At 45.0% G+C, this 25,224-nt stretch overlaps 1 protein-coding gene across 4 annotated transcripts in view; it reads right to left on the bottom strand.

Moving 5' to 3' along the window:
- The window catches only part of LOC306942520 (single-stranded DNA-binding protein 3-like), a 51,000-nt gene that overhangs the window by 12,156 nt on the left and 13,620 nt on the right, over positions 1-25,224 (bottom strand). For 2 of the 4 annotated variants that reach the window (XM_079528464.1, XM_079528461.1), the window contains exons 4-6: positions 23,675-23,759; positions 6,895-6,984; positions 1,003-1,086 (exon numbers count right to left, since the gene is read on the bottom strand). In XM_079528464.1, coding sequence (XP_079384590.1) covers positions 1,003-1,086; positions 6,895-6,984; positions 23,675-23,759 — 259 coding nt within the window. Of the gene's footprint in view, positions 1-1,002; positions 1,087-2,769; positions 2,790-6,894; positions 6,985-23,674; positions 23,760-25,224 lie in introns of those variants that run through there. The other 2 variants (XM_079528462.1, XM_079528463.1) reach the window with 2 other exon arrangements.

Here is a 25,224-nt window from a genome sequence, read left to right as displayed (position 1 = left end):
TGTAGGAGCACTCGCAGATGCTCGCACATGCTGTTCACACTGCGGTGTAAGCCGACTCGGCCTGTGGTCTGCCCAGCGTATTTAGAAACACCTCGGGCCAACAACACCGTTCAACAAAAAACCTTCAGAGGAAGCGTGTCCGCACGCTCTCACACGGAGGAAACCAGAAACCACAAGAATGAAGAGCCGGCCTGCCGCAGCTAATGGGCCGAGAACTAGCTTCACCTCCACAGTGGAAGATCTGCAGCCACCGTGCTGGCTGGAATTGTGGGAGAGCGCCCATCCACTGAGAAAGTGCCCCCCTTTTCCCACCAGGCGGAACACACCGATTAGGGCCCTCACTCTTGGGTAGCGTAAATATCCTTAAAGAACACTGTGCCTTTAGTTCAGTATGAATGCGTACTGTGCACGTATATACGCAATGTGTAGGAGCCAGTGGGTGTGTTGTGTATGCGTTACATGAGTGTCCGTACGCCGTAGTCCCTGTCCGCTGTTTTATTTATAAGGTGCAAGAACAGTAAGCAGAAGGTAAGGGAGAGGAGGTGAAGAAGAACTGTGTGTGTGTGTGTGTGTGTGTGTGTGTGTGTGTGTGTGTGTGTGTGTGTGTGTGTGTGTGTGTGTGTGTGTGTGTGTAGCAGATAAGCGTGCAACCCCCCACAGGCTGCATCGGGGAAGAGGGGAGGCAGTGAATTATTCATCCCACAAAGGGACAGCCGTGTCTGGGCTTCGAGGACGAGCAAGTCCTGCAGCCTCCGGCTGCATGGCTGTTATGACGGAGCTGGATGTTGGAGGGATCAATATCTATGGGAGGGGTAGTTAGACAGGACTAAAGTACAGCAAAGGAGACCCATGGATAAAAGTGTGCCACTGGTGAATAGAAGCGTGGAGGGAAAGAGAGATCAGAGAGAAAGAACTTGGGGTGCGTGGTTGTGGATTGGGGGGGGGGGGGGGTGTTAAAGTGAGAGACAGAAGGAGGGATGTCAGAGAGTGTCAGCAGCTTACCTGGCCGTGGGGTCCCATCATGGGGTTGCTTGGGTTGTGAGGGGGGGGCTGTGCATGGGGGGACTGCTGAGAGCCGGGTGGTCCCTTTAAGAAAGAAGAGCGATATCAGAGAGGGGAGGGGCCAGGGGTGGGGTTACACCTGGGGGGAACCAGCCCATCAGAAACATAGAAGGACGAGAGGGGAGGAGCCAGTAGGAAGCGTCAAGGTAGAGGAAAATAGAGGGAAGATGGAAATAAAAGCTGGACCTTCTCCGATATTCAACATGACGGAAGATAGTCGAGCAAGTATTATAATGTGTGTAGTACGTTTTGTGTATAAAATCTGCATACAGTAGTCTAGTGACTGATTAGACTCTAGTAAGTGCCAGTTTAAAGCTATGGCTCTAGAATGACCATTGAAAACCAGGAGGTAGTGACCATCGGGTGTAGTTTCACTCTTAACCACATGGGGGCAGTGTTACCAAAGGCTCAAACTTTACATGATGAACAGAACAGTCATGTTAACTTAACTTTCCCCACACAAGGAGGAATCCTAAATTAACAATCATTGAAAAATAAATACATAAATAATAATAATAATAATAATAATAATAATAATAATAATAATAATAATAATAATAATAATAAGTCATGTTTGTTAGCTCACATTTGCTCATTATAAGTCAAGGGCATTAAGGTTTAATGTGGTTTTGTCAGTGTGTATAGTTATTGAGCAGCTCTCCTTGTCTAAATGTGTGTGACGTGTTATTGCTGACATTTCACCCTTAAAGAGGTCAAGGACCCAAGTTAATAAATCTGCGTCATTCTATGACCTCAGTCTATTCCCCATCTGTCTCCGTCAGTCCCTTGTCAATACGTTTCCGTTTTATTTAGTACAGAGAAGACCAGCTTCTACTAAGACAATTTATAGGTGGTAACTGGAATCTTCCACCATCCTATTTAGACCAAAAACTAAAAAAGCACATGTGGAGGTTTTTCAAAATGCAAGCAAATGTCAGACACCTTCAACTATTTGCTAGGATAAGACCAATGTAAGTCTGAATCACAAACCACCTTTCCCTCTTTATACAGTATGTTCAGTGTTCCATAACCTTTTGTAAGCTCAAATCAAACCTCTGGAGTTTTAGTAGAGATTTAGCCTAGCGTGGTAATCTTGTATCGTCTTAGTAAACCACACCTGTATGTGAAGCCTTTAGAGTTACAGCATGCCCCACAGCAAAACAGAATAGAAGCCAGTCATCAGCCACATCTTGGTAAGACAATATCCATAAATGGAACTATTCATAGGGAGACAGTGACAGTTACACCCCTTAAGTGTACAATAGAAGCACTAAGCATATTTGCAGCAAGCAGCCAAGCGTTCTATAATGATATGGCCTCTTGAAAACAAAGTGTACACAGACACACAAGCACGTACACATGAGCGTGCAAGCGCACGCACACTCCACCCAATCTCACTCCTCCACCAATGTTATAAATAGCACTTCCGTGTGTCTCCCCTCGCCCTCTCTCTCTCTCTCTCTCTCTCTTTCTGCTCACTCCCTCGCTTATTTGCAGTCACACTCTCACTAGATCCCCCCGTCCTCCGCCTGCTCTCTCCATCTCATTTCTCTTTCTCTCTCCACCTTCACCCACCCCCCCCCACCGCTCTCTCTTCTGCTTCTTAGCAAGCAAACGGAGAAGACGACGGGTGGTGGTAGCCACAGAAAACAAACGCTGGAGACACAGATCTCTCACACTCTCTCTGTCCTCTTGCTCCTCACCCACTCTCAATCTCTCCCTCTCTCCTTCGTGTCACTCGCGGGTTCTCTCCTGCTCCTCTCCACCACCTTATCGTGCCTCCTGCCAAATGCCAGCGCTGTCCATCACACCACTGCCTGGCTGAGTGTGTACTGTGTATGTGTATGCCTGCGTTTGTGTGACTGCATGAATGTGCTTGTACGTGTGCGTAAAACTGCATGCGCCCTGCATGCGTGAGCCTGTGTGGTGTGTGACCACTTGTGCGGCAGTATGTGTATTGTGTATCTGAGTGACAATATGTTTGTGTGACACTGTGTGTGTGTGTGTGTGTGTGTGTGTGTGTGTGCGCGTGCGTGCGCGCGTGCGTGCGTGCGCGCACGCACGCACGCACGCACGCACGCACGCACGCACGCACGCACGCACGCACGCACGCACGCACGCACGCACGCACGCACGCACGCACGCACGCACGCACGCACGCACGCTCGCAATCTGCGCATACACCGACAAGAAGTGTTTGTGTGTCTGTCATTCGCTGGCCCTTCAGACAGTCATCTCCCACACTAAAAAAGCTTTTCCCGTCACAGAGCTGGGACGGGCCAGAGAGACAGAGATATACGCAGAGAGGGAGAGAGAGACGAGGAGGAGTGAAGAGGTTTTAATGTGGGATGGATGAATCATGCAATCAATGGAGCAGTGGATCAAGAGTGAGGGTTGTATGGATGGATGGATGGATGGATGAATGAATGAATGAATGAATGAATGAATGTTGAGAGCCAGAGGGGTGGCAGAGGTAAATAAGAAGTCCATGGAGAAAGTTGGAATAAAAAATATATAAAGACGAGTGTATTGTATATTATTAATGACTATTAAACAGGTGAGATTAAAAAGGTGTCATAGGCAACTTTGGACAAATTAATTAGCACAAGCTAGAAAGTGAAACTAGCAACCATTGCTACATTCATTAATACAATCTGGAGACGAGCATGCTGGCAAGCTTAGCATTTTTTTTGCAGGGACCAGTATTACTATCAAACTAGATCAAGGCTGAAACTATAGATTATTCTCTTAGCAATTATTTTATTGATTCGTTTTTGATTAATGAAAAAATCTAGATGCACATTTTTTGAAAATCAACAAATTGCCTAACTTGCATTTTGTATAATTTGTCGAAATTGTCGCACAGCAACAGCGGTGTAAAATAGTTAAAATCTAAAATCTCTAAAAGTCTACAAGCTCACAATGCATCAGGATACGACTGTACATAAGCTATTTTAACTATTTTGGAAGTTTTTGAATTCTTTTGAAGCCTTTCTCCTATGACATGCCCAAAATAGGGATTGATTATTAATTGATAATATAACTATCAAAAATTTAGAGCAAGCTGGGTGCCTGTCTATATCATCATCCAGTGTTTACAATGTCTCAGCTCTCTAGGAAGACACCAGTGTTCACTCTTTTATTTATTTTATTTATCATTTTTTATCCCACGATTTTGTAACCCATTTTTCACCCCCGTGTCAATTATCTAATGTGATCCTGGGCTCTACACACCCTCCGCCAACCTAGTCCCCATATATGGGGGACATGGGGAGAGCAACGGACTTGAACTCATGCTTCCTTCATGCCTGAGTGTCCAAGTTGCTCCTTTACACCTGACAGGGAGGAGTTTCCCTGGTTGGACGTAGCGCGTGGAAGGAACACGTTATTCCAACCAGTTCCTTTCCCCTCCATCAGGCGCCCCGGCTGGCCGGGGGGAGGCAGTTTAGAGACCAGTATTACTGCATGTTTTTTGTGAGGGTACCTACCCTAGGGGACACGGGGAGAACATGCAAACTCCACACAGAAAGGCCGCCTCGGGTATGGGCACTGATGACGCGGAGGAGGAAACACGCCGCCAGCACCCACAGCGTCCCGAGCGGGAATTGAACCCAGGGCCTTCTAGCTGTGAGGCGACAGCACTACCAACTGTGCCACCGTGCCCCCATCTCTCTTTTATTTCTTGATTGATCATAGAGTCTGTACAACTCTGTTCTTCTCTGCCTAGACCAAAGACTGGCTCGTCCTGGCAATTGGGTCGGGCAACAATTTCCCTCCTGTTCCTGTGTGTTGAGCCGGCCTTGTGGAAAGATAATTAGGGATGCAACTGCAGCAGCCAATCAAACTAATCAATTTAATCGATTATAATTCAAAATGAACTGATTGATAATCAACGTATTTTAGAAATGTCATTATAGCAAAAACCTAGTAAAAAAGTTAAGTTTCAAAAATAGATAGTTAATATAGCCAATCCAAGCTCATACCATGCCACGTGAGCTTGTAGATTGCCGATTTAAACATTGCACTACACTGTTGCGTGACAAAATATAAAAGTGGTTAATCCATTTTTTGACATACCGGTATAAAAATAAATAGTAAAATAAATAAAAAGCTTCTATTATTTAATTAATTGAAAGAGAATGATCACTCTATCTATATAGTTGCAGTCCTAGACAGTATATGTACCAAACTAAATATAAATATTGTAAGTATTATAATAACATTGTAACCGTAAACCTAATGTATCAATCACTGTCATCAATGCATCCACAGATAATACAGTCCTTTGCTAGAGAGTTTGGCTCATCTTCAGTAAGATCCCGCAGGTAATTCTGAATAGATTTCTGTCATCAACAAACCTGAATTAGAGCTGTGAGTGACAAACATTGGAAGCTCTTTTGCAGTGCGTGGGAAAACAACAGTAACACGGTTACATTTAACACAATTACACTGCAGTGACAACAATGTCAATCATGTCAATTGTGCGTGCTTGCAAGAATGACAGGCTGTAGGCACTCTACTCTCCCTCACATAGAGTTACCCTGATTGGTTGAGGATACTCTGAGCGTTTTCAGACAGACTCTTCCTTTTCCCAGTGTATTCCCCCGAGATGGGTGTGGTTTGGAGGTTAGGTTTAGGCAGAGGCTTCTATTAGAGAGTTGCATCACCTCCGTTCACTTCATCGGGCCAATCCAATGGCGGCCCTTTGACATACTGAACCGGAAGTTTACGGAATGCACTGGAGTCTATGAGTATTTGAGGGGCGCCCCGGGCGCAGCCATCACTGAGGTGCAACCAGCACCAGCTATTGCATCAGCCACACCCAGCCAACAGGGTACCGCAGACATGGAGCAGTGCCTTGCTGGCCGGGTGCAGCCAACCAGTGCTGACCACACCCCCGCAACCCCCGCACCCAGGGCCCCCCCGTGGACGTGCCAATTGTCCTTTCTCTCATGCAGGCACTGAGGTCTCTAGGACTACGGTTTGCTTCCTGCCTAGGGTCCTCCTACGTCTCACCAGACTGTTAGCTTCCTGCCTAGGGTCCTCCTACGTCTTACCAGACTGTTAGCTTCCTGCCTAGGGTCCTCCTACGTCTCACCAGACTGTTAATCTGTGCGGTGTGCATGCGTCTGTCCTTGGCCACACTTGGCCTTACTCTGGTGTATTTGAGTCAAGGGAGCCTTCTCTGCGTCTGTGTCACTGTCGTTCTATCGAGTTTATCTTCCTCCCCTCCTCTCTGCAGACTCTGGGGTTATTGCTCATTTGTACGTTCTGTAGCTTGCTTGATGCCCTCTTGCGAGTGCTGCAACAGGGGTTGCTGCCCCCCCGTTACCCCGCCAGTCTTTTCCTCGGTTTCCATCAAAACTTTCCTGGAAGTCACTGGTTGCCCAGGTATTTCAGTTTGTAAATACATCAAAGATGCAATTATAATCCATTTCTAATGGATGAAGCCAAATACCAGGGCAAGGGGAAAACACGAGGGACTCAGGATGTAGAGTGGCCATGTTAGAACTGGAAGGTTCCCAGTTGGATCCCTGACTCCATGTCCAAGTGTCCTTGAGCAACACACTGAACCGTAACTGCCCCCATTGAGCAGGTTGGTACATTGCACGTCGCCTCCACTGTCGTCTAGTCTAGTACATCCCTTGTTGAAACACGGCTCCTCCAATGCTGACTTTGTTTACCAAGTGATTTGTTGGATGGAGGAGGTACCCCCCCAGCCTTCGTAACATGGCCCTATCAATATGCAAGCCAAATTTCCAGTGCATCTTTAAGAAGGATTAGACTGGTTGCAGATGTACGATGGGTGGAGAGGTGATAACAGGTTCTTACCTGGAAGAAACCTGGAGGCATGGGACCGCCTGGCATGCCGTCATTGGGGGGCATGTTTCCCATCACCGGGCTGGGTGCTGCTGCCGCACTCTGCAAAAACAACATTCAGAAATGCGTTAGTTAGTTAGTGACTGACACACACACACACACACACACACACACACACACACACACACACACACACACACACACACACACACACACACACACACACACACACACACACACACACACACACACACACACACACACACACACACACACACACACACACACACACACACACACACACACACACACACACACACACACACACACACACACACACACAAAAGAGGGGTGCACTGGCTGTCAAGTTACTATAGGGGGCAGTGTCTGCACCAGCATTCACTGAAGAAACCCCCTCCCAAACACATCAAAAGTTGAAGAAGTGGTGGTTAATTGGTTTGTTAAATGGGCTACTACTACAGAGGAGACGGGGACAAGATGAAGGCATACAGACGTCTCAGACTGCAGTGACGGAACCTCATGTATTTCTTTGAAGATCACAAGGAGGAGGAGTGGCAAGAGTTTCTCTTTTAGTTAACCCATTAAGACCTGGGGCCGATTATACAAATGCCTGAGTGGTCCTCAAACTTTTTCGTAATTCAAAGTGTTTTGCAATGTTCAAAAATAGGATGTACAAGCTCGCAGCACCTGCTATTTTTGAATAGTCAATGCTAAGATCTTAAATGACACAGATTTCCCGGTTTTATTTTTTGGGATAAAAAGAAAATTACTATCAGCTTTACTATCAGTTTATTCTGTTGGTGGACATTTCTCACTCATGGACATTTCTCATTCCTTTCTCTTCTAAAAACAGAGGGGGCTCAAGTCCCCATCCTCTAAAATACTGGATTTCTACACAGGGTCTGGGGACCATCCATGATGGGGTTACAGGCATCCCCAGCGAGTGCCAAGATATGGTACAGTTTTATCTTTGGGACCCCACACTTTGAGCGAACAAATGGAATCAACAGATAAAACTGTACCAATCCTGGCACTCTGGATACACACCGCTGCTGTGTGTCCATTCTACCAGGGTGTTTGTTGCATTCACCTGGTGTCCTTGTAATTCTAGCCATCTAATCTGGGACTAGTTGGAAGCTGGCAGGATAGAAAACCAACAGTACTAGTGATCCAAACTAAAGTACCAAAGTTGTGATGTCAGACAAGATAATTGATAGGATGACTGGGACAAGATTCAGGATCATATCCCATGGGTTTTCTTGAGTGTGGAGTTAAAATAGTGTACGAGTTGGCACGGTAAGGCTGGGAGCCTTGAAGGCTAATGGAGATGCAGATCTTTGTGAGGTGTTGTAGATTGTAGATCGGCTATTTTCAAATATCTTTCTTGTTAATTAACAATTTGGGATGAAACAACAAGGGATGATATACGATATTCTATGTATATAATTTATCATGATAAAACACACACATAATTGTTCTGGCAAATTCCAGGTAACAATCTAGATTGTCAATATTCTGGACTTAATACAAATGTTATTCAATCCAGTCAGTCACAAATAATGTCATTCTTTTGAGTGATAGAATCAGAATGGGCTCAGTGAAAAGAAAAGGAAAAAAACTAAACAGCTGAATAATGAAATGAATAATGGGAATATCTCTCATTGTGATTATCTGCTGGGTATTTGTGAGAGGACCATCATATTCAAGGGCTTTTGATGAGAAATGAAACGGACTCCACCAGTCACTCAGTTTAGAGCACTACAGCGGGGAGGTGTGTCCATCTCCAGCGGACACCTGTTGACGCTCGTTGTTACATGCATCAAAGCAATTATGTTTCTGCAATCTGCAATATCAGATTGCACTGTCAAAATAAGATAGCATCAAAGCCAAATACTTGTGATATTTAATTGACCCTCTCTAGTATAGCTATTTTGCACGAGCTTAATTATTTATCTGCTAAGTATGATCATGTTCGTACCCCCAAGCTATGGGACGTTATGCGCTAGGTACGAACATATTTGTACCGCCCCCTTAACACCATATATGAAGCGGCTAGGCAGAGAATCAGCTTTTAAACTTGGTCCGGTTGCTAAGCAACGCCCCCGTCACCCCCAGCTATTGGATCTTCCACACAGCCCATATACTTCTGTTCAAAGTAGGATTTTCAACAACTTATAAAATCGGGAAATACGAGTGCTGTCCATGGTAATCGCCATCCATCCAAAGTTCCGATGTCATTTGTGATTTTGTCTTGCATCGCTCCCAACATGTAAACGTTTCTGGCGAAAGGCAAACAGTGTGAGCTAATGCTAATGGTAGCCGGTGGTTACAGCGGTGGTCTGGGGCTGCTCAACAGACTGAACATGATGGAAAATCAGTGGATCACTAGCAAAGGTTAGCTACACTTTGCTGCCACCTAGCGTGGCAATAAAAGAGTTAACAATGAACATCAATGATGATGTTTAGGTGAAAAAAGAACAGAAAAAAAAAATTGAATTAAGTCATTAATTAAAATAAAAATGTTACCAAAAAGCATCGTTGGGGCTTACATGGTGGACTCTAACTACTGCACACATGTACAAACATGAACGGCTCTCTCATTACCAACAATCCGGTGTACGATCGAGGTTAAGATTAATATTCTGTGACTACTTAAAGGTGAGTAAAAACTGGGGCGCCCACTGGCCTAGTGGTCCAGGCCCATGCCACATATAGGCTCTCGCCTGACAGCGTGTTGCGTGTTCGAATCCCATTCCTTCGCTAAGCCCCTCCCTAACCCGTCCTTGTCCAATAGGCACGTTAGCAGCGAAGAGACAGGGCAAGCTGTGCTTCTCATCCATTGAATGAATGAATTTCTCCATATAAATCAGAAATGACATCGCCGATCTGATCCAAACCATGGACAGCACCGTAGTTTCAGAGAAAAGAGCATGGAAAGGCCGTAGTTAATACAGAAGCTAATGTGGTTGGCCGCGCAGACGCAGTGCAGACAAGGCCCTAGTAACCGTGCCTAGCAACCGGTGCGCTTCCAAAAATAGCGAGGCATTCTTATATCGATATCTTATATCGAATTTATGTAATTGGACGAGTATACCCGTCCTTAGCATCAAAGGACAGGAACCCTTTTTTGTAACTATACCTTTCAGGACGGGACCCCCTTTTGGGGTAGTTGTTGCTATGTACAGTATATAGCAGCAACATCATTTTTTATTTTATTTTTTAATTTCTGAATAAATATTTGAAGGTATTTTCGGATATCCCTATGGGATAAAATGTATAGGCTTTCGCTCTATGGAACCACAAAATGGCTGCCACTGCTATGCCTTATAGCCAATAATGCAATTACATGCAACAGCTAAGTCTGATGTTTACAACTTTACATTACTTCTAAATAATACTATACAACTAACTAACTGAACATCTAAGTTTCAGGAGAGTATAAAACAGGAATCTGGCCTACGGGAGGTGGGGTGAAGGCTTCAGCCCGGAAGTTAGAAATGATATAACTGTATTCTTGTCAACACACAAACACACACAGGCACATGTTCAGAGTGCTTATATAAGCAGACACAAGAGTTGCATCACCGGCTAATAAACTGGAGCCCTACAGTACAGTGAGAGAGGGGGGGAGAGAGACAAGAGGGTATAGGACTAGAAAACAGGAAGGAGGTTTAAGACCCAAAACTGTACACACACGCGCCACCCCAGTAGGAACATGCAACCTATGCACTTGAAGCGAACATAGGTTTCCATATATATATAAAAAAAACATAAGAAATACATGATACCTTTTCACAAATACTTACAACTCTCCTTCCGACGTAAGATCACTACCCCTCCCCCTTCTGAGAAACCATGTCACACACACAGCAAAACTCACAATTGTACATGCACACATGTACGTGTCTGCGCGCGTGCCCCACACACACACACACCTCCCCCCATCTTTATGCAAATTTTGCTAGTGAACATGAGCAGACCACTAGTCCCTGGGGAAGAAGCAGGGTCGACTGCCTCTCTCTCTCTCTCTCTCTCCACCATCTCTCCCTCCTTAACCCCCGTTATCCTTTCTCTCTCACTCAGTTCTCCTTTTCTCTCCCACAATATCCCTTCTTTTTTCTCCTCTTTGTGACCCCCCCCCCCCCCTCGCACCACCACCACCACCACCACCACCACACTGTTTCCTTCTTTTCTCCATGCACCTCCTTCCACTACCCCTCCCTCCCTCCTCCCGCTCCCCCCAGTAGGGTGTCAGCAGCTTGCAGAAGCTGTTGCTATGGAGACAGGTCCTATCTGCACTCTGTCCCCCTGGCATCCCCCGCTCCAGGAGCACAGAGAGAGAGAGAGAGAGAGAGAGAGAGAGAGAGAGAGAGAGAGAGAGAGAGAGACACAGAGAGAAAGAGACACAGAGAGAGAGAGAGAGAGAGAAAGCAAGGACACAAAAATGAGTGCTAAAGCAGGAGAGTGAAAAAGAGAGAGAGGAGATAGAGGCAGGCAGGAGTGAGAAGGCAAGGGAGGAAGATGGAGAGAGAGTGAGTTAGAAGATACCGTACATAAGAGTGAGACTCAGAGCAGAAGAAAAAAGCACAACCTGTGGGGGGGGGGAGAAAAAGGAGGGAAAAAAACAAAGCAAAGGATAGTCGAGAGAAAACGATACGGCAGGGACAGAGATCTCTGTTCACAATAAATCACTCTGTCACAATATTGTTCCAGGCTATGTACGGTCAAATATCTCGTTGCACATTCACCAGTTCACTGATTGAAAGTATGCAGATTGAAAAGTATGCAGAGCGTGCACTTGGCATCAGCCACAATATAGGTTCTGTCTGTGTGCACCCCGGCGCTTTTCTAGAATCAACCGGCCTGTGGAAAATCATTTTAGTATACTGTAGGAGTAGGTCATACATGAGCAACTGGGGGCCCAGGGGCCCCCACCTTCACTTAATGTGGCCCTCAGGTAAATATCAGAGTACTGCCATTGTCAAAGTTCCCCACCTCTGCTGTAGGTGCCCACATATATTTCCTACATTTGTCAAACCATTTCGCCAACCTACAGTCTGAGGGACGTGAGGAGGGCGTCAACTAGCCTCCATCTCACAGAGTTGGGTAGTCTTGAGACGGCCGCCATTGGACACCATGGCTTAGAAACGACAACAGCGGACAGGTGCATCTATTGGTCGGTAGCGTTGTGTCTCAATGAAACCTTCATACGGCGTACATTATAGAGAGCGTATGGGCATGACATCATCATCATGCTCAGAGTTTATGCAGCCAGGAACGCCTACCGAGTGGCAAATAAATACTTTCTTGCCATGACAGTCCATATATCCAAACAGAAAAGTCCTATCGGATTGCATTAAACAACGTTAAACAATGTTAAACTCACTTTGCCACTCGATTTGCCACTCACTTTATGCATGTGCATACCCTCAATTACCAGACCTTGTGACTATCAAAAAATGGTGCACAATGTCGCTTTAAGATTCTTGCCTGTAGAACTGCCTGTGCTGTGGCCTAGGATTGAAATCCCACTAGAGTGGCTCCTGTGTCTCACCTCCACGGTCTCACTCTGAGCTGTTATTGCGGCTGTCTCGGTGAAAAGAGTAAAAACAATATGAAGGGGCTTGCATGGCCCACTGCCCTTTCCAAGGAATCCTGCGAAGAGGCTGCCTTTCTGAAAAGATTTATTTTAATGTAGCAACGTGCAAGCATGTGTGGGTTAGCGACAGCCGCCCATCATTCAGTTTGAGAAAATATAGTATAGAGTTTGTTCTATATGTACATAATATGTTCAGCCAACTTTTACATTCAGCATGGCATATTGTCGCTGATGGGCATTAACCTTTCTCACAAATGAAACACTTCTGGTGCCACCAAATCTTTCAGAATAAAGGCGCTAGAGTGCCACGCAGATGAGGGAGATTTTATTCTGAAAACACCCACCTTCCCTTTCCCCCCAATAACCAGTAAGCAAAATCTTCCATTACTATATGGCGCTAGTAAGTCTGATCTCTCTTTAGAAGTAACCGAGATGGATGATGAAGTCATAAATTAGTCCAGAACATCAGCGTTATGATCAATCTGCGCAGAGGCAGCGTCGATTCAGAGAAAATAGGGTCTTTTGTCGGGCCATAAACAAGGAAGTAATGGGTGCGCACGCAAACATAACAGGTCGGTAGGGGCTAAGCAAAGCGCTGCCTAGCAACGGCGTTTCCTACAAAATATATTAGCGATCCCGTGTTATATTGATAAATACCTTAAGACGTGCCCATACGTCCTTATCACGCCACGTTTTATTTGATAAGACGTGTGTGGACTGTGCATTAGAAGTGTTACGCGTTTTCATAAATTAACGCCCTACATTGTCACACAAAAGCATCAAAAGAAGCAGATCTTGACGCGTTAAGCTCGTCGATCTGCTATGTTTGCTACATTTTAAGTTTAATCCATTGTGTACAATTTGGTGCCATTTGTACACTCTCAAGAGTTAAAGAAACACTGAAGTTTGTACGGTCAATGTTGAACAAACGTCAACAGTGTTACCAAAGCCCAACTGTATATTGAGCCATAGGGATCAGTTACAATATGGAGTTAGCTATCACTTGATTGTCTAATACAACACTACAAAATACAGAGTGTGAGTGTGGGAACTGACTGTAAGAATTGACCCTCAATGTCAGAGTTAAATAACACTACAGATATTACTACAGTATGTGCACTCATTTCCAAGAAAGAATACTAAAGTCATAGTGATAAAAATAAAACAGTTCTTAGTTGAGAGTTTATTATCTACTACAGCGTCTCTTATAACAAGTATGTATGTTTTAAAGTATTTCCTCTAGGTCAAACAGTGGATGTGCACAAAGTAGGACATTGTTGCTCACTTAACTTGCCTCAGGCGTAGAATCTAATCTAGAATCAATACTCGGAATATACAAGTACAACCCTTGATTACCCAAGCAAGCACAGGCTTTGTTAAACTGCAAGACAAACTCAAAACTATCAGAAAAAAATCTGACCCGCCGCATTGAGACCAAAGTTACGTCCACTACTGTCCACAATGAATAATTCAGTATTTTAGAAATACAACACGAGGGAGTGCTATACCATGATTTTATAAAAGTTCCCTTGCCCGATTCGGATTGACCAAGCCTGGTTGTAAAACAATTTTCTTCACAAAATTTGGTGTAGGGGGATATTGTTTTTATTCTCCAAGATTCTTCTTTTCTTATTATTTATTTTTCTTATTCTCTAATCGTTCTTAATTATTCATTCTTAAACCATTAAAGAACAAAATATACTTAAATATACTCTATATTAATTACTCACCCACCAGGAGGCCTGCATTTGCAGATGTTAAACTATAAAAATCACACCCATGTGAAGTGAGGGGTGCTCTTACATACGTACATCAGAGACATATGACGTAAAGTCTCGATTCATTGTCAATGCGAATTTAATGTTTGTGTAAGACAAAAATCTACACTACACAATTGTGTACACAATAGCTGAATATATAGGGGGTAGCGCCCCTCAAAAAAAAAAAAACAAGAAAACAGCCAGTACTCAATTAATGCCCTTTCATTTATTTATTTGCCACACCCAGGAAAGCAATCGACGCGTTTCAAACTGAACGGTCTTCCTCAGCGTTGAGGCATTGTTTTCTTATAGTTCAAAAAGTTAAGGCCCGGGCGGTTAGCTCAACCGTTTGGGCACCTAGGCTGCCAAGCCAGCCGGACAGCGTGCCGCGGGTTCGACTCCAGAGCCCGACGGCCTTTGCCGCGTGTCACTCCCAATCTCTCTCCCCCTTTCCTGTCTAATTACTGTACCATATCAATAAAGGCAAAACGCAAAAAGAAATATCTTTAAAAAATAAAAATAAAAAGTTAAAGGAAAACAGTATAGCCAAGTGTGGGTAAGTCAGAGTAATATAGTAAGAGAGTGGCGACACTAGCGTTGACTCCCATTGTAACAATGGAATGCGAAAGTGCTCATTCTATCTCAATGGGATAGTTCCAGCCACAGGAGCAATGTTTGGAACTATAGCCCATAGGCACCCGCTTTGCAGCGAGATCAAAGCATGTCGCTACTCTCCTACTCTACACTCTGGGGTAAGTATAATGTACATCCACCACTCTGTCCAGTAGGAATAATTAATTTCATACATACGTGAAAGGTTTGCTGTCACTGCCATCCTTGCGTGTCGCCACGGTTGTGCATATGACATAATTGCGTCAGTCATCAAACCATGTGATTTTTTTATGAAGAAAATGTATTCAGTTCATTTTATTGTGTTATTCTGTAAAGAAAAATGTATATGTTCAAAAAATGTCCCTGTGTTTCCTTTGGTAAGGCAGCCCCATTGTCACCAATCCATAACGTTTGTACTTTTGTGTTTCCCGTTTGACCCCATACAAGAAATATTCAAAATGTTTCATATTTTGTCAAGATCTGCTTTGAAAATAGCATATGTGCAAGCTTGTACTGTACATATACTATTTTCAGGTAGCCAATGTACTGCATAGGTTTAAAGTGGTTAAACTTATTTTGATGCTGTATTAACACATTTAGCTGGGATCCCCCTCAAGGACCCCACTTTGAGAACCATAGGACTACTCAGAGACAGCTCAACATCATCAACATAGTAGGAGGCGCTAGCCCCTCCTACAATATACAGGTTTAATGTTTGTTTTTAGTTCAATGTTTGTTTTAAAAACGCCATTGACAATGAAGGGAAAATGTACGTTATCTTGTCCCTAACACAAACATTAAATGCCATTAACAATAAGGAGAATCTAATGTTTGTTTTCACCATTACATCACCTAATCATAGCAACATGAGTTAGACTTTAATATATTAGCGCCCCTCACCTCACACGGGTGTGATTAGTCTTATTCTTATTGTCACCTCACAACAGTGCATTTACAATAAAACCTTGATTCTCTTGATTCTTAAACCTCACATAACCATGTGGTTATAAGCACAACCAGTGTTCGATTTGGAAAGTCGCAGCATTGCAGCCGGAGGCACGCCAGCTGGCTAACTAAAACATGCTTAAAAGGTTTGTTTCAACCGATTGATGCGATACAGAAAACCACGTCTTACTGTGTACGTGTCTGTACGTCTATCTGTAATCCACATAACTCGGGAACCGTTCACCCCACCAACTTCAAATTTGACACATGCGTTCCACACCACCACAGGGAGTGCAGTGCCCGGTGTCAAGTCCAGAAGTTCACAAGTCCAGGTTGTCCAGAACCAGCACAGAAGCCTCTGTCCAGGCTTTGTACAGGGCCCCTGCCTAGGCTTTGGACATGTCCATATATGGAGCTGGCCTGTTCTGACATCTGCACATACTCCATATTTGGTCATGCCTGACAAATAACTCCATATATGAGCAAAAAAGGGACACAGACATAATAACTGGGTAAGACATGCATTTCCAACTTGCATCGTTCCAAGTACTAGGCACCGCTCTAGTTTTGTAAATGTGCAATTTATTAAAACCGCTAACAATATGACATTAGTGCCTCTACAACTCGCCTCTCAGCAAGTCGTTTTTGTTTTTATTTGGGGGTGGGAGAGGCAGGCAGCCCTTCCTGTTGGTTGCGTGTTGTGTCATTTAAGCTGCTTTGTTTAGCGCAGAGCCAGAGATGGCTCTCTTTCAACGGGCCTGGTTGAGCACCGAGAACTTGAATTAACCCATTGAAAGCGGGAAAGCATCCGGGTCATTTTAGATTTTAGCTACTCAGAAAACTCTCAAAAGTAGCACATATAAAAGAGCTTGTAGCTACATCTGCAACTTTGGAACATTTTTTTTCTACCTGAAAAAACATGTTGAGATTGGAGGGGGGGTCTGCGGCCAAATACATATGGTTTTCGGGGGCATTGGCTCGAAAAGGTTCAAGAATCGCGGGGTTAGAAGGTGGTAGAATCAGCCTCAGGTCTTAATGCGTAAAACAAAATGTTTTGTCTCAACAACCTTCTCATGAATAATCAATCAGAGAACAGGAGGCTAAAGATGTGATTGGTTGGTTTGCTGGATGGTCTATATAGAATTCCATTGATCTGCGTCCCAACATTGCCCCAATCTCATCCCGCCCCCTCCATCCATTTCCTCTAGTCCAAGCATCACCCCCCCCCACCCCCCACCCATAGGACCTACCGGACAGATCAATAGTGCTCAACACATTATTGACCCCTGCCTGGTACCTCTCACAGGGATAAAGACAGAGACATAAACACTGGATGGAGAGAGGTGAGAGGAGAGAGAGAGAGAATTGTGTGAGCATTTATGAGTGTGCATTTGTGTCTCTGTGTGTGTGTGTGTGTGTGTGTGTGTGTGTGTGTGTGTGTGTGCACACACACACACACTAGTCTCTGCATTCAATTGCGTGCACGTGTGTGTGTGTGTGTGTGTGTGTGTGTGTGTGTGTGTGTGTGTGTGTGTGTGTGTGCACTAGTCTCTGCATTCAATTGCGTGTGTGAGTGTGTGGATATGCTATGCATTTATGTGGTGTGTGTGTGTGTGTGTGTGTGTGTGTGCACTAGTCTCTGCATTCAATTGCGTGTGTGAGTGTGTGTGTGGATATGCTATGCATTTATGTGGTGTCTGCATTTGTGTAGGTATGTGCAAGTCCAGCTGCAGTCCTCGACACGGGTGTGTGTGTGTGTGTGTGTGTGTGTGTGTGTGTGTGTGTGTGTGTGTGTGTGTGACTGTGACTGTGACTGTGTGTGTGTTAGAGAGAGGGTACTAATCTACATTCTGGTTCACACTGATATGTACCTCATCACCGTCTCCTTGACCTGCTGTCCTTAGCACAACGATAGAGAAGAGAGGAGAGAGAGGGATGGGGGGAGAGAGGAGGGGGAGGATAGAGCGAGAAAGGGAGAGAGAGGAAGAGAAAAGCTGACGGAGGTGATGTAGCTAATTTATCAGCCCAGTCAAAACAGTGCGTTTCGCTCCAGAGCAACAGGACACGGCTGCTACACTCCACATCACGTCTGACAGACGAACACACACACACATATACACACACAGTCTAAAGGCCCAGCTGGTACTTTAGTCTGGCACGGTATGCATACCCCCTGCACACACACACACACACACACACACACACACACACACACACACACACACACACACACACACACACACACACACACACAAAGCTGCTGCCAAGGTAGGACTACTGGACCACACAAATGAAAAAACAGGAAGACAGTACCAATACACACTGTAGACACAACTTCCACTTAGCCAACACTCCGGAGAGAAGGCAGACAAGCCAAAACAACAGGACGAGAACAAGGAGGAGAAATGGAGAAGCGCTCTGAGCCAGAAGAGAACGTCCACGGGTCAACGCCACAACTTCAACTCCACCACAAGTTGTTTGTCATCAGATCCGTATATAGTATATACGGTGAAGAACGTCATGATGAAAGATGAGACATGGATGCCACTACTGGAAGAGTGACGCACTATAAAAGGGTCATGAGTCATACGCAAACACGCACTCTCATTAGCTCATGGTATGCAACTCAGCCGGCATGTATGCCCAGTGTGCAACACAGTGTATACTGTATATGAGGCTTCAGGATGTCACATTGTGGCGTGGAATACATACAGGTGCTGATATTGTTGGCATTGCTGAGCAGTTAAGCTACTTAAGCTATGCGGCATTCAATATTTAGGGCCGGGGTGATATGGACAATATCAAAAATCAGAATATTTCTGTCCAAATGCCTCGATGTTCAATATTATTGTGGGTTTGTCGGTGTTGGTGCTTTCACAAAAGTATCTAAGAATAGTCACGTAAGTTGAGAAATATAAGAAGAAACATATGGATGGACCGTCATATAGATGGAATTTCTTGCCTGGAGCCTAATAAAGTTTATGTTCAGCCAGCACAAGCTCGTCGACATATAAACCATTTATTGCACTGCCATTGATGTTATACCCGTATTTGTGTAACATCCAGATGAGGAGGCCTTTCTCTCTCTAGTTTAGAGTGTTCAAACTCTATTTTCCGAATAGCGTGACTCTTCCTTCTTGTTTTCATGTTATCCACACCGCTCTCCTCCTCACCGACACTAGGCATTGTGGGTAAACAGCTAGATTAGCCAATCAATCTTCTCTGGGGAATAGAGGTGGTGGTGGTGGTGCATGTGTGGTGGCAGCAACGAGGGGGAGGGGTGGGGGGGGGGGTGTAGTCAGCGAAGAGATAGGGAGAGGGGGGTGAGAGATAAGGCGGATGAGAGAGGAGAGGGAGGGGTGGACTGCTATGTCGGGTGAAGGAGAGAGTAAGAGATATGCTGAAGGAGGGAGGCTAAAGAGCATGTGCAGAGAGGGAGAACTCAAGAGGGAGGGAGAAAACGCAGGGGATTGAGACAGAGAGAGGGAAAGAGAGAACGACAGGGAAAGAGAGAGAGAATGCAGGGGACGGAGAGAAAAAGAACTTGAGAGGGAGAGACAATACAGGAGAGAGCAAAGATGCAAGAGACAGAGCAAGAGAGAAAACAGTGTGTGTGTGTGTGTGTGTGTGAGAGAACATGGGAGAGAGAAAATGCAGTTGGCAGAGAGAGAGAGAGAGAGAGAGAGAGAGAGAGAGAGAGAGAGAGAATGCAGGGGACAGAGAGAAAACGCAGGAGACGGCGGGAGAGAGAGTGAGAGATGTGTGCACCACCAGCACCACGGATGCAGATGTGGGGGTGTCAAGCAGAAACCGCAAGCTGTGAGAAACAGCGCGGAGAGGCTTGAATTGCACAACATGCACAGCGGAGGGGGGAGAGAGAGAGAGAGAGAGAGAGAGAGAGAGAGAGAGAGAGAGAGAGAGAGAGGTAAGTGACAGAACCACAGCGGCAGATGTGTGGCCAAGGGAGGGAGTGACAGAACAGGAACAAGAGGAAGGAAAGAGAGGGAAAGAAGAGGGGGAAAGGAATATGAGAACTGAAGCAGTCCAGGAAAGCCAGGAGGATTTTTAAACAAATTATTTTAAACACAGATGGTAATGTCAAGATGTTGGGTGAAAGATGCATAGTATCAGGTTCAGAGGAGAGGATGCAGTGAAGATACAGGTGGAGAGGAGAGAAGAAGCAGACAACAATCCAGCTGTCTACTAAACTCCTCAGTGTTAAATTTATCCATTTGTAACTCTGAGAAGAATGTACAAATGTAGCCAATTGGATCCTTACAGGTCCATTTGGCTCCATTTGTGTACTCTGAGTTAAATGAACACAGAAGATTTTACAGAGTATCCATCAGGTCCATCAGGGTCTGTGTAACAACAGCCTTCTTGGGCACTGACAGCATTAAAAGCAACTGGATACTTATGAGCAATAATAATTAGCCTGAGCCCTGACACCGAGCAGCTCTCCAGTTACACAGAAATAACAACAGTGAGGGAACTCCTGCTACCGTGCTGCACTTCCTAGCACGCCCGCTGGCACTTAAGCTTATACGCAGTTACGCACAACGTAAAATACTCACTGTTCAACCAAGTCTGTACAAATGTAAAATGTTACATTTGTACAGTCTTCGTATACAGGTCCATTTGGTTACATTAGTACCCTCTCTCTAAGTAACCGTTAACCGTTCAATGTTTGTGTTTACACAAGCTGGGCATAGGAGGGGCTAGCGCCCCTCAAAAAGGAGGTGGTGAACTGAACACAGGGGTAACCGAATGGGTTCCCAGATAGTTTTCCATGTCTTCTCAGCCTTTTATGTGCACCTAACAGTTTTGTACGTTGCTTGATTCAATATTTAGATTTTGATGTTTGATCAGGCACACCCCCTCATAACCACATTCAATTTCAGTCAGAGTCAGACTCATTGTTATAAAAGAAAGGAGGTCGCACAGCTCGTAACCACGATGCAATAAACTTTATTTGAATACCAACATTTCTACAAATAAAAAGTCTCTGCTTCTGGTGACTGATATTGTCCTCATTTGTTTGTTTTTGTTTTTATCCCACGATTTTTGTAAACCATTTTTTTCAACCAGTGTCAATTATCTAATGTAATCCTGGGCGCTACACTCCATCTGCCAACCTGGGGAGGGCAACGGACTGACCTCATGCTTCCTTCTATGCATGGGAAGTCCAAGCCGCTTCTTTTCACCTGACAGGGGGGGGTTCCCCGGTTGGACGTACCGCATGGAAGGAACACGTTATTCCAACCAGCTCCCCTTCATCAGACAGAATGGGCCAGGGGGAGGCAGTTTAGAGACCAGGAGTACTGCATGTTTTTTGTGAGGGTACCTACCCTAGGGGACACATGCCAACACCCTTTTGCCAACCCCACTTATGGTATGGGACAGCACTGATGATGGAGGAGAAATGACAGAGGAGATTCTCACTGCATACCCAGCGGGAATCGAACCCAGGACCTTGAGAGCTGTGAGGTGCCACCGTCTGTGACCCGATATCGTCCTTCTAATGCATGAGGAAACCTTCATTTTTCGCTTAGTAATTTCATTATGATGTTAATATTTTCTGTATGTTGCATCAAGTCCATGCATGACATCAATGAAATAATATCCAATAGAAAAGTCACAGACTCCTTGTGCATTAGGACAATATCAGTCACCAAATGAGTCTTAACTTGGTTAAGTGAGGATTTTACAGTGTAGAAAGAAAACATAGCCTCATTGACTTTGCATAAATGAACCTTTGGCTCTGTGTAGACCGCTTGCCCGTTTTTCCTCCCGAAATGTTCCCCAGTGAGGGGTGGGAGAGGCTGGGGGGGGCAAGGCAAGAGACATGTGTCAGATCGCGTCAGATAATCCTCACATAGCCTTCCGTGAACCGAATTCACTGTAGCCTTTTCATAAATTATATTTGTACTTTTGTACTTAAAAGTTTATAATAGTTAGTAGTAGTAGTAGTAGTAGTAGTAGTAGTTGTGAATTAGCAAACTGGACATTGAATGTGTCTTTTAGCCTCGTGTTGTTCTCCTGTGCTCAAGTTTTTATTTGTGTTGTTTCTCATAAGCGCACGTCCGTTGTGCAGTGCTTCAACTACACAGCCATCTGCCTTGACTTGTGTGTGCGCTGACTGCGCCCGCCCGCGCTGACTGCGCCCGCCCGCTCCTTCCCAGCCCCTCCCACCCCTCACTGGGAAAACTTCCGGGAGGAAAGACGGGCAAGCGTGTAAACCCCAGGCACAGAAGACTGAGATAACACACCTCAACATGTTGACTCGCAATCATCCTAAAATGAGATCGGAGGTGTTCTTTTCAACTTCCACTTGACTTTCAATGCTTCTTTCCGCCCCTTCTCTGCTCTCTCCTTAGCGACAGTAAAATCCTGAGTGTTCATCATTACAGGTCCAGTTTCACACTCTCGAAAGTTTCAATGAACGAACGCGCAGCATTTTGCGGCATGCACGTCTCTCAGCAGCTCCGTCTATTAGAGGCGTGTGGCAGAGAGAGAACCTGCGCTCCCGAGAGCAGCCTGAGGGGAATGGAGCCTAAATTAAACTGGTTCCATCTCCTCTGTTTTATCACTGTTAGAACCAGACAGCAAGCACCATGTAGCACTCTGATCCACATGGACACACGGCACATGCACTCACACACACACACACCTTGTGGCAATCTGATCTACATGTGCACACACGGCAAACTGATCTCTACATGTACAAACGCACGCCATGTGGCAAACAACATGTACACACAAGCGCACGGCGCGCACACACCATGTGGCACACTGATCTACCTACACGCACGCACGCACGCATGCACGCACGCACACACACACCACCATGTAGCACACCGATATACATGTATGTACCTACTCACACACCGAACCACGTAGCACACTCATCGGTATGCACGCACTGTACGCACGCACGCACGCACACAGCACCCTACCCTAGCTCACTAATGTACACACTCACGCAGACAAAACCATGTAGCACACTGATCTACATGTATGCACACACACACACACATGCACGGTTAACTAGCGCTCTGGCACCGATGGTGTGAAAGGCCCCTTCTCTGGGCTGACTGCCAGAGCTGCTACCCCCTACCCCACCCCAAACACACACACACACTCACACACAACCTCCCCAAATCCCCGGCTTAGCCCCGGCCCAGTGCTGGGATTACCGGATTAGAACTCTATTCCATTATCTCCCCACACTACACACACACAGGCGCACGCACGCACACACACACACTTTCTTGGTCATAGTGGAGACAGGCTAAAGACAGATGCACACAATGTCAGTCACAACACATGACATTCATATACACATGGCAACATAGACATGCTTCACTCCGCAAATGACGCGCGCACACGCACACACACACACACACACACACACACACACACACACACACACACACACACACACACAGTAGTTAATCATCAAAACCAGAAGACACTGTAACCTGGTGGTTAGTGAATCCACCTCAAACTAAACATGACAGGCATCCTACAATGGCAAAACTCTGGATTCTCCAAGTGCCCTTGAGCAAGGCAACAACACCCCTGAATGCTTCCCAGTTCCCACACACTACTCCTGGCACTGAAATGCACAGGAATGGATTATTTTCCAGAGAGTTATGGAAAGAAACAAATTCCTACATTTTTTTAACCGCATGAACCCATAATATAGGTGAACATTTGGCGAAAACAGCTGATCCACAAGCTCATACCCTTGTGAGCTTTGAGATCAGCTATAAGTGGTTAAAATAAAGCTTGCATTCCACTCATGGACACCACACTGAGTAGCAATTGGCTGCCGTGCCGGTCTGTCACTTACGTAGTCATGGAAGGCCTTCGCCTCGCTGGAGTGTTCGCATGTCTCCCTTCGGTCCGGAGCTGCACAGTACAAATCCCAGAATACACTGCAACAGGAAGAAAGGAGGCCAGAGGTTACTGAACGTGGCATTACCAGTAAATCATGTGTAACAGCTATTCATAACCCATTCGCATGCTCTCACTGACAGTCCCTACACAGTAAGCTCCTCAGTGTTCATTTCACTCCGATAGTGTAGAAATGTAACTAAATGGACCTGTAAAATGCTCAGTGTAAATTTTACTCAGAGTGCACAAATGTACATTCTTGCACTCTCACACCCTTTCTTAAACATGCTACAGTAGGGCTGGGCCACACGGACAAAATCAAATATCATGACATCGTAAGGTGGCCTTACACTAGCCGATAATCGGGCATTTTTGACGCTCGGGGGGTGCCCGACCCCTCAAAGCGCGATCGGCCCGATCGACATCAAGAATGTTTGATATTATCCTGTAGTGTGTGGTGCTATCAGATTTCAGATTGAAAAAAATCGGCTAGTGTAAGGCCACCTTTAGACCAAGTACCTCAATGTCGATACTGTGACACTATTGTAGGGAATGGGATAACTATTGCTACTTTCACAATACGTGTACATGAGATTTTTGAAAATTAATCATCAGTAATGCTTATATAATAACTAAGTGGGTAAAGGCAAATAATAAGACGGCTAAAACAATCAGGTAAGGTCAGAACATTATATCACTTTGCCAGGACGACAATCCCAGACAAAACCTAATCTGATATAATATTGCCATATTTCCCATCCTTAAGCTACAGCATAATTTTCAATCGCCCACCCATCTTTCACTCATAAAAACATGCACAAGTGAATGTGTGCACACATTAGTGCATGCACGACACGTGCACACATTAGTGCATGCACGTGCACACAAGCACAGAAAGGAAGGAGACAACAATTCAAATTTCCATACAAGCTACTGTTGCAGCATTCGGTTGACTCTGAGTCTTCTGAGATGAGTTCACACAAATAATGACGTTGACACACACACACAAACTCAAAAAGAGCGTGCTAATTGCCTGTGTTGAGCAGTGGTACCTGTCTAAGAGGTCCTAATTGAATCAGTGAAAGGTCTTTGTGTATTGATTTAATGGAAGTGCTATAAACCCAGTGAAACAGGGACACAGCTAGTAACGAGAGGCCTAATCGTCTATCAGGGAGCCATTTCAAATGCCCAGCAAAGAGCCAAAACACACGCAGACTCACTCATGTTGGTGTCGGCTTAGGACTGTACCTTGACAAAACTGCTTATAACATGACAGCTGTCATGTGGACTTTTTTTAGTTCTTTATTTGGACAGTCGCCGTCTCCCCGCCCCCTTATTTGACGTTCTTGCCCAAAATCCAAAACTGAGGTTACATGCTTTAAATTATTATTATTAAATTATTAAACTGCATAAACTAAATATTTAACTTTGTTGAACCAAGTATTATTAGCACATAAAAGGTAAACAAAGAGTATGCGAGTTAAAATAAATATATTTTATGGACAA

Source organism: Electrona antarctica (assembly GCF_951216825.1).
Source record: "Electrona antarctica genome assembly, chromosome: 18".
Taxonomy (NCBI): Eukaryota; Metazoa; Chordata; class Actinopteri; order Myctophiformes; family Myctophidae; genus Electrona; species Electrona antarctica.
The sequence above is the reverse complement of the archived record's forward strand: the minus strand, read 5'-3'. Positions and strand labels throughout refer to the sequence as shown.